Below are 11,161 nucleotides of genomic sequence, written 5' to 3'. Positions count from 1 at the left end.
TTATTAAAACACAAGAAAGAGGCACGAAGTAATGTTTTCCTACTTTTCTCATGAGAGACGACGAAGTATTGACTCAAATCTTGTGAAATAATATTTATTTTAAAAATTTATATCTTGAAATTTAACCAATACAAGTGGGAATAATTAGGAACATTGACAGGAGAATTAGATCAGCCATCGGTATTTTAACAGTAAATTCTTATGCAGAATAAATCGTTATGGAGTTTTCGCTCACCCTGTACTTCTATTTGGGGAATTTGTATTAGCAGCCGTTGGCTACTGAAATACATACGTCGCATACGGTTTTTTTGGCTTGCCGCTCTATTATGTAGAAACTTCTGAACAAAAACTAATTTGTGTTTTATGTATTAATTTCAGAGCATAAACCGAGTAGAACATAACCTTAATAGTTTGTTTGTTTCTCAGAATTGCTGTTCTATAATAACAACTTCAACTATTCATCAGTTTATTATAACTGTGATTTTCGTGCCGTTGTTTTTTCAATTAAAACGCATTAGTAGCTAAGTTAAAGATTCCAAATTTTTGATATTTCAAATTTCATGTTCACTTCGCTGTTTGTTACGTACAAAAGTATTAAAAAATGAAAAAAATAACCTCAACTTACTTGTACTTATTACATTTCAGAATTATTTTTAAAAACGTTATAGTCCTATTTTAAAAGTTTACACGTGTGCTTGGCATTGAAAAGTAAATTTTCTTGACTCTGTCTTGTGCGCGGTGTTCTCATAGAACGTGGTGAGTGTCGCTCAACTAATTTTATCTGGAAGGTGCAGTTGGAAACATGTACTTCGGTCTGTGCAGCTATAACGTGTTGCTTCTTCAAACCGTAGTTTAGAAAAAGAAAATTTGATCTATAATACCCCCCTCCTCCCCCTATGGTGTAGAAGACTAGTTCCAATGGAGGAGACCTGAGTCCGAGAAGGGGCGAAAAGGGGAGAAGAACACCACCGAGCTATTTGCGTCTTCCTCCTGCTCCAGGCAGAATGCCAAACGTTGTAAGATGCTGCATCTGGATTGGTCGATCCCTCTACAACATCCACTTATTTTTTTTTCTTTTAGATAAACGCTCCAGTAGCGCACAGTGTACGTAGGTTGGCAAGACGATCAGCGAATATTTCTACAGTCGTTTTAGCCTTATATGCTGTAGTCGTAACTCTGCAAAATATACAGTCACTGGTTTGTGAGAACCAGGTGTGAGAACAATAGAACAGTTAAGACCAAACTGTCCAAAGGTCATCTTCATTAACTTTTTCTTCATCAGGAACTCCAGCCACTTGTTAGCTTATCTTCTGTCGAACAGAAAACAAAAAAATCTACAAAACACAACAAGACGTTATCTGTGGCGGCCACATGGGTTTTAGCTTCAAGTAACCTGACACACATCGTTCATTCTTCCCTCTCCCTCCTTCACATCTTCCCTCTCCTTGATTCCAACAATTTCTGAGGTTTTAAAGAACCACAGCCCTTGGTTCATCAGACCAATTTTTCTTTCGAGTTGAAACGTTCGCATCTCGTCCTTGACCACCAGTCAAACGGAACATGCCGAGAGCTTTTTTGATTCGCCGTCACAGTCCCTCTCTGGATCCATATGACATTAATGGACCACGGGGTAAGAAACACAAAAATAACATTTTTTTATTTCTCATTTATGGTAATTACCAAAGTTAACAGAAATAGTCACGATAAGTTAATTATTCATATTCAATTGATTATTTTCCCCTATTGATCAGGTTTTCATAATGATGTTATTAATAGGACAATTGTATCGCTGTAAAATTATGTGGTATTGTAAATGTATTTTTATAATGCAGTAAGATTATAGATTACGAAAAGGACACTACACTTGGTAACGAAACAAAATGTTTCTGATGTGTAAAGTACATACATAATATATTCAAACTATGAGTTCATGGTTATTCAAGTACGATGCATGTTCTTTTCTAAGTGTTACTGTTTGTCACTGTTAGTTTTAAAATGAAGGAGCTCTAACTTTATTATAATTATTCAAACTTTTTCTGTTTTTAATCAATTTATGATTAACAGATACTGGTATAATATGTTACTTTTACTTTTAATCACGAGCAAGTGTGGCAAATCAGTGTTTTTGGAGTTATAAATAATTACGATAAAACCAAAAATATTATGGATTTTTTTTTTATTACGTTAATGTCGCGAATGTTTCCATGGAACAATAGAGGTTTGTGATGGCCAGTTATTTTGGAAATATTATACAAAGATTGCGTTACTGCATACGATCAACGTTTGTGGTGGCTATTTATTAAGAGTCCTTCTCTGTTTTGTTTTTGAATCTCGCGCAAAGCTACACGAGGGCTATCTGCACTAGCCGTTCCTAATTTAGCAGTGTAAGACCATAAGAAAGGCAGCTAATCATCAGCACCCACCGCCAACTCTTGGGCTACTCTTTTACCAACGAATAGTGGGATTGATCGTCACATTATCACGTCCTCACGGCTGAAAGGGCTAGCATGTTTGGTGCGACGGGGATTCGAACTCGCGACTTTCAGATTACGAGCGAACACCTTAACCCAACTGGCCGTGCCGGGCCGAGTCCCCCACTGGAACAGCAGTAGGTCTTCAGATTTATAACGCTAAAATCAGAGATTTCATTCCCCTCGATAGACACAGCATATATCCTGATGTGGCTTTGCTATAAAAAGATACATCGTCTCAGTAATCCATGGTGTTACGTTTGTGTGGAGGACAGTTCCACGATACAATGACTGTTTGTGATTGCCAGCTATTAATGAACTGTTATCCTAACATTGGCTCAGCAATAACATGGTTTTATGTTTGTGTGAAAGAAAGTTTCACAATTGATGATGTTTGTGACGGTCATGTATTTTTACGGTAACAGGATGTACAAATCCACAGTCCAATATTAATTAATTGAATCATTCTCGTGTTACGAACGAACCTCGGTTTACACTGGACAAACATTCTCGGTTTTCATTTAATGTTGAACACCATCTCGTGAATTAATTTTTGCATGATTTTTTCTTATTAAGGCATCTTTGCGATTAATGTTATTTTCTTTTCCATTCATTGAACATTTGGAGTTTAAAACAATTTGCGTGACTAAATATTTTTTTTTTTATTTCGCTGCATTTAGACGCCTAAATATTAGTAAGAGGAAGGTCTCTTGCCAAGGTCTGGGACGAAGAAAACAAACAAACAAACAAACAAAAAAAGATGAACAAACATTGTTGTGTAGAAAGTGTTTGAAGATAACTCCATTAATTAATTAATTAATTATTTAACTGAAGAGTAACATTATTAACTACTATCTGATGTTTATTTTACAATTATTGATTGATTATTTGGAATTAAGCACGAAGCTAGACAATGGGCTACCTGTGCTGTGCCCACTACGGGTTTCTAAACCCTTTTCTAGCAGTGTGAGTCCGCAGACATTCCGCTGTGTCACCAGGAGGAGCATTGGATAATTATCTGTTATACGCGTTATTTTTTATTGTTTCCCCTGTCATATATAACTTTTCTTGTTACTGTTTGTTTGTTGGTTTGGAATTTCGCACAAAGCTACACGAGGGCTATTTGTACTAGCTTTTTGTTTGTTTGGAAATTTCGCACAAAGCTACTCGAGGGCTATCTGTGCTAGCCGTCCCTAATCTAGCAGTGTAAGACTAGAGAGAAGGCAGCTAGTCATCCCCACCCACCGCCAACTCTTGGGCTACTCTTTACCAACGAATAGTGGGATTGATCGTCACGTTATAACGCCCCACGGCTGACGGGGATGCGAACCCGCAACCCTCAGATTACGAGTCACACGCCTTAACACGCTTGGCCATGCCAGGCCTTTCTTGTTACTAAAATGGTAAAAGTGAATAAGATTCTTCCTTGAATATCATTCCTCCCTACGGACTTAAAAGTCCCCTTTGGTACAGCGGTAAGTACAACGCTAAAATCAGGGCTTCGATTCCCCTCGGTGGACTCAGTAGATAGCCAGATGTGGCTTTGCTATAAGAAAACACAAGCATAAGAACTTAAAAATCTTATATCCGAAATACGAGAATCTACGTATACAGAAAAAAAAAAAATTGCCCATTGCGTAGCTTTGCAGTGAGAAAAAACATCCTTGGTTTTTTTCACAGTAAATCAATATTTTAATCACCAAGAAAAGCAAGTTCTTTGTTTATTTATGTCTGTTTTCTAGTGCCTTTCATAATGATAATTCTTGCAAACCGAGGAAATGACGGCCCAGGGCATGGCCAGGTTCTTACGGTGCTTGACTCAGAGGATCGCGGGTTTGAATCCCTCTCACAGCAAACATTCTCGCCCTTTCAGACGCAGAGGATTTATAATGTGACAGTCAATCTTACTATTAGTTGGTAGAAGAGTAGCCTAAGAGTTGACGATGGGTGATGATGACTAGCTGCCTTCCCTCTAGTCTTACACTGCTAAATTAGAAACAGCTAGCGCAGATAGCCCTCGTGTAGCTTTGCGCGAAATTCAAAACAAACCAAACTGAGGAACTAAAACTTCTAGCTGTTCCTTTTAAGTTATTGTGACGGTTTTTATTACTGGGTGTTCACCCCACCCCCGCAGCTGCACCGCGATAAACCTGCAGATTTAACAATTTTGCAAATTTCAGTCCACCTAACGAAGAGGAAAGCATTTCATTTTCTCAACTTAAATTTTACAACTTACGTGGTTTCACGCACTAACAATAACCAAGTGTCAGGCCTAGCTCATAAATAACACTATACTAACTCACTAATTTTTTATTGACTACTATTTCTATTACAGTATTTATATTTCTCCAACTCTCAAGACAATTCGTGTCATCACGTCAAATCTATAACTCGGGAAATTCCTAGGCAGCACACATCATCACTACGTCATACAAAAATCTCCCTCTAGCAACCAATATAAAAGGCCTAAAGTAAAACTTTAAAAATATAGTCTGCAACAATATTTTGCAAATTGGTACCGGTTTATTTCGTCTTTTCACAATTGTTTTTGGTCGTCTGTTAACAAACTGGAGCATTACGAAAAAAATTGAGTGACAAATAAAATCAGTCCACAAGTTTTCATGGCCAAAAATAATACATATTATATATATCGTAATAGTCTTAAAACATATACAGTATAGAATTGAAATGCTGCTTTATTGGTCAGATAGTTTCAAGTAACAATTTCCTCATCTTGTTTAATGTTTAGGATAATTAAGTATTCGCTTTAATCTTACTTAAAACTCATTCTCGTTGTCTGAACGTTTTTATTAAAATTAAAAAAACACACAAAGAAGAAATAAAATTCCACAAAAAACAGTAACATTTCATGAGATGTGTATAGATTAAATTATTTTCTAAAGTTGGGTTAAATTTATGGTTAAATGGTTAAAAACGAAATAGCACGCCAAAAATATCAACATGATCCGACAGATATTCCAACGATCTGACGACGTCGTGGACCTGACTTCCTAGAAACCGCGAGATTAATTAGTTCAGTTCAAATTATAATGTGCCAGCACATAACAGGAATCATTCATGACCCTGGAAGACTCTTAGCTCTTATTTAATAATATCTTTATTAAATCATGACGTTTAAAGAAATTAAAAAGTGCCGTTTCACAAGAGATGGTTATAATGATTCTTTCTCATTATCCATTGGCCGTGTTTATGTTAAAATTTAAACAAGCTCAGTAGAGCACGAGATCCTGTTCATCTCGAGTCACACGCACGTGGCACGTGCCATGTGTCAGGCATCAAATGCTTCAATCATCATTTAACTTTGATATCAGAGCAGTAACATATCAAATTCCCACCAGGGCTAAGAGATCCTTATATAGACCAGTACTTGTACGCGTCAGCGTTGTCTTTAAGCTGCTTAATTAATGTAGACTTAGAGGCGGGGACTTTGAGCGAAGAACGTCTCAAATAGATCTTTAAAACGTATCAGCTGAGACTTGCAGATAGTATTTTGTGAGAACACGACTTTGTTTAAATGTTTGTTTGTTTGAATTCGGTTGTGCAAGATTAAGTAATTTTTAACCAAGCCATATTTGGCATGAAAGCAATAGCCTAGAAGCCATGCATTCTTTAACGACCGAATTTTTGAAGTGTACAGTAGTAATTATAGGCTTATTTAAAGCTTTATGAATACAGTGTTCATTTATATGTTGTTTAAAATTCTCGCTTTGTCAACATTTCAGAAAATAGATATAGATTATTTTCGTATCCCACATTAAACATGAAGCTCAAAGAAAAAAAGAGATTGACTGGTTTGTTTTGAATTTCGCACAAAGCCACTAGAGAGATATCTGCGCCAGCCGTCCTTAATTTAGCAGTGTAAGACTATAGTGAAGGCAGCTAGCCATCACCACCCACGGCTGAAAGAACAAGCATAGTTAGTGGGACAAAGACTCGAACCCGTGACCATCATATTACGACTGGAGTGCCTTAACCATCTGGCCATGCCGGCCTGAAAGAGATAAAGAGAAACCTAAGCCGTTAACAAAACTAAAACTTTACATTTTCTGCACAAAGAATATTCTGACAACTAGTAACGACAAATTAATAAAACATTTCAACTGTTAAGGCTACTTAGCATTTTTAAACAACAATTATTAGATATTTTTCGGTGGGTCAGTTGTAAAATCCGGAGTTTAGTTCCCCCATGTGGACATAGCCAAAAGAGTTGACCGCGTAATTTTGTGCCAAAGATAAAAATAACAAAAATTTATTTTTCTGTTGAATTACAGTCAATCTAGTGCTATTTGGCTCTCTACTTTAGTACACTGTCTTATAGTTACTTCTTATTTAAGAACGTTGAATTAGAAAAGGTTTTTTTTTTAGTTAAGCACAAAGCTACACAATGGGCAATCTGTGCTATGCTCACCACAGGTATCGAAACCCCAATTTTAGCGTTGTAAGTCCGCAAACATACCGCTGAGCCACTGGGGGCCAATTAGAAAAGCAAAATTTGATTATTTTTTTTAAATACATGTAGCCTAACAAATCGTGGTGTGATTGGTAGATAAATAAATAATAATTGATATTATAAAAATAAATATCCTACTTATTATTGTGTTCTTTCCTCTGCAGATAACAGTCCAGAAAGATGCGTGTCTACTGCAGAAGCAGACTCCAGTACGAGCATCCCTGAGATGTCTGTTCCGCTGAAACCTGCCAGCCCTAAGTCCCCTGCCTATCTCTCTCGTCTACTGAAACCTGCCAGCCCTAAGTCCCCTGCCTACCTCTCTCGTCTACTCGACTACTCTATTTCTCTTCCTTTAACGCCGTATTTTAGAGAAGAGCAAAAAGAACCATTAAGCTTAACTGTGGATCAAATTCCTTCTGCGTACAGAGCTGAGCATGTTGATGTTGAGACTTCAAGGCCACCTCAGGATGTAATTTTTCAAGAGCAACTGGTGGGTTCCCAAACGAAACTGGCTAATAACCACTCTTGTTCTGATTGTGGTAAGGTTTACAGCACCAGTAGTAACCTAGCTCGTCACAGGCAGACCCATCGCAATGTTGCAGACAAGAAAGCTCGTAAATGTCCTCATTGTCAGAAGGTATATGTGTCCATGCCAGCGTACAGCATGCACGTGCGCACCCACAGTCAGGGTTGTCAGTGTGCATACTGTGGCAAGTGCTTTAGCCGACCCTGGCTTCTCCAGGGGCACATTCGTACCCACACAGGTGAAAAGCCATTCTTATGCCCAATCTGTAACAAGGCATTTGCTGATAAGTCCAATCTGAGAGCCCACATACAAACCCACTCCTCCACTAAACCCTACATCTGCCAGCGATGTGGCAAGGCTTTCGCCCTCAAAAGTTACCTTTACAAGCACGAAGAGTCATCGTGCATGCGTCTGAGCAGACAGCAGAAATTGAGTCGAGGATCAAATAGATGCTTTTCTCAGCAAGTCTGGTCAAAAGAACGGTCACTTACTCCTAGATTAGAGTCATCTTCTCAGCTTCTTCATAAGTAAATGTGAACCATCAACATTTACCGGTATTGACAAAAACGTAATGGAATGATAATACTAAGCCTAAAGAAATGCCGTTTTTTTGTTCAAGGAATATTATTTTCCTCATTAGTAATAGTAAAGGTAATGTGAAGAAACTGTCCGCCTTATGGATAACTGCAGAGTCCACAAACTCAGTTTGAATTTGAAAACTAAAAGTCATTCTTACATCAAGCAACGTATTAAGGAAATAGCCGTATCTGCATGAGATTTGCATCAATCAACGTATTAAGGAAATAGCCGTATCTGCATGAGATTTGCATCAATCAACGTATTAAGGAAACAGCTACATCTGCATGAGTTTTGCAGCAAGCAACGTATTGAAGAAATAGGCATATCTGTATCACATTTCTTCTTGAAGCGTTTACCTTTTATAACCACTATTTCATGAAATATATGAAACCTAAGTGTCTTCATTCACAAACAAAGAATAAAAAATATTTTATAACGCGCTTATTTTTTACAGATCAAACATTTTCCAATGTTTATTTTGACCGACCATCAAAGCAAGTTGAGGACTGTGCGTAGTTTTCCTTCACCCCTATTCCATTCTTCAACAATAATTACTCCATTTGAATTCATTGAAAACGAAAGTGTTTCTTTGCAGTCTTAAAGCTATTAAATTTCGTTACGTAAGATACTACAACAACGTTTTACCAACTCTTAAAACAAACAAACAGACACAATATGAAGAAATATCCTCCTGGTTGTCATCTATCACGGGAAAGTAGCTTAGGTGAGCATAGCATCATTATTGTAAATTTTAAAAACTTTAATGAAACCTTTCAAATGAAAGTGTTCTAAATGTTCGAGTTCGTTTAAACGGTCACTAATATTTGACGTTTCTATGGTAAATAAAAATATCTTCGATCTTATTGGTTCTAATTTAAACATGCTGAACAAATACAGCAAGTATGCACAATTCCTCACAGACTAAGGACCAACATTTTATTTTTCTTATGACTTAAATAATCATATTTTTCATTACTGATTTTATAGTGATACAATGTATTTTGTTACAATATTTCAAAGTTTTGTGTGCGAAATTTTGTCGTGTTATAAGCTTTGGATGGACGAAATACCCAATATTAGAAGTTTTTTAACTGACGTTGGATATTATCACAACATCACGAGAGTGCCTGGTTGTCGTGACATTATACTAAGTGATAGTTTGTGTAGAACTACATTATTATATTTGATTGTTAGCTAGTTTTGTGGATTTGGAATATAATCTTCCACTAATTCCAGTTTTGTACCATTATATTTTTATAATATAATTGATTGCCATGCGTTTTACTAATTATTTAATTATTAATTAATTATTTAATTAATATGGTATCCTAGTAATTTCAATTTTATATCGTCCATGTTTATTGAAAAAATATATATATATATAAATGCAATAATATATCAGTTTTTTATATTACTCATTTCATAAAATATTTATAACAAATTTTAATCTGTCGGGTTTTATCTTTGTCTTATGATTGGTACAACATTCAAAACATTTGTTAAGATAATTACAAAAATAACTTGTGGTAATATATGTGTAATAACTTATTTGATTTGTAACAATATATATATATGCGTCGTTGTGATACTTTGGTAAAAGTATGTTAATAAAGTAACGAACAAAATTCAAAATGGTACAAGTTTTAATAATTTTATCGTAATATTTTGTTGTGTTTGTCACACTAGTAATTACACTTTGGTTGTTTAATTAAGTGTATAGAGAACAATGACATTCTTACTTTGATTTGATGTCGTGACATTTCACCCAGGAATAAGAAAACTCTCTCGTTCAATATTTATCCAAAATAGCTAATTTTAGAAAAACCTGACTTGGAAATAATGTGAGGGTTAATTGCCCTTTGTAAGAACGATGCCCCGTCTCCAGAGCTATATCTTTGGAACTACTTCCTTTGTCGTAGTTCGTTTTCATTGTGATATTCAAGACAACACCCTATTGGTTGACTCTACAATTTCTGTTGTAAAGGCTTCCGAAAGGAAAGCAAAGCTATTTTAATCATATTATTATTGGCAAACTTTCTACCAATCAGATAAGGAATAGAATAAACACTGGTTTTTTTCTCCATATCTCATAGAAACGCTGTTGTGGACCCGTGACTTGACCCTTTATTTCAATGTATCTATGCCCTCTTATCGTCCTGGCCATAGCAAACACAAGTTTCATCTCGTAAAATTGATACCAATATCTTCTTCTGACAGTAACTAATGTTCACTTGTTCTTTATTACACATTTTGTAAATTTTACAGTTTCCGTCATTTAAAACACCCGTGGCCATGAGATTAAAAATTTTATGTCTATTTTCTGTATCGTATTAATAAATCCTCATCACACCCTTGGCCGATAGTAAATCACCATACATCGTCGCATTTATTCAAACACATCTGAGCCCCGTTTAATATTACAAAAAGAAACTTCAACCTCTAGTTTTACGCGATGTTCTGTAGCTTAGATTACTTCCACCAATACTTCTGGAAAGAATCTCGTGCGCTCGTGGTTCGTACTTCTTTACAGCCACTAAATAATCGTAAACTATCTTATACATAGATGACTAGCATACATAAAGTAGCTTTCTGAGCGAGGTTAGGTAGATTTTCTGGACCACTATTTGTAAATGGCAGAAGCAGTCCTGCATTAGTTGTTTTAGGCATATACATTGATTGAGCTTCCCATGTCGATACTGGTATTCACTATGTTATACATAATCATCTTTGAAATTAGTTTGTCCTTGTCTTAATTCTATCCTAGACCGTATTGCACTGTCAAATGGATAGGAAGTTTCCGCGACGATAAACATAACGCTACTACACGAGCATATTCAATTTGTTCTTACAAAATGAGACATAACCCTACTCATATTATTACAGTTATGGGACCAGGGTTTCTTAAGTGTCCATTTTCAGCTGCAAGATGTTGGAAACGTTGTCCTCCTATAAGTATGATTTATACAGTTTTTAAAACTTAACTACTAGAAAACCATGTGTACGGAGTCTAGCACAAAGATGTAAACTGATTCTCACATGTGTTCTTCTTTACAAGATTATATTCAACCTAAAATAAAAAGCAAATACACTGAGAACTTTTCCCTTCCACTGCCG

At 36.1% G+C, this 11,161-nt stretch overlaps 1 protein-coding gene across 1 annotated transcript; it reads left to right on the top strand.

Moving 5' to 3' along the window:
* The first annotated feature begins 528 nt into the window (after window positions 1-528).
* On the top strand, window positions 529-9,679 carry LOC143237133 (uncharacterized). The gene is made up of 2 exons (XM_076476040.1): window positions 529-1,630; window positions 7,107-9,679. The coding sequence occupies exons 1-2, from the start codon at window positions 1,561-1,563 to the stop codon at window positions 7,997-7,999; spliced, it is 963 nt and encodes a 320-aa protein (XP_076332155.1). The 5' UTR covers window positions 529-1,560; the 3' UTR covers window positions 8,000-9,679.
* Window positions 9,680-11,161: the final 1,482 nt, after the last annotated feature.

Source organism: Tachypleus tridentatus, chromosome 13 (genome assembly GCF_004210375.1).
Source record: "Tachypleus tridentatus isolate NWPU-2018 chromosome 13, ASM421037v1, whole genome shotgun sequence".
Classification (NCBI taxonomy): Eukaryota; Metazoa; Arthropoda; class Merostomata; order Xiphosura; family Limulidae; genus Tachypleus; species Tachypleus tridentatus.
The sequence above is the reverse complement of the archived record's forward strand: the minus strand, read 5'-3'. Positions and strand labels throughout refer to the sequence as shown.

Bases quoted from the DNA above. Each gene is read 5' to 3' on its own strand.
- LOC143237133 (XM_076476040.1), top strand. From the start codon at position 1,561: ATGCCGAGAGCTTTTTTGATTCGCCGTCACAGTCCCTCTCTGGATCCA. The intron at 1,631-7,106 runs GTAAGAAACACA...TTTCCTCTGCAG, and splicing joins TGACATTAATGGACCACGGG to ATAACAGTCCAGAAAGATGC.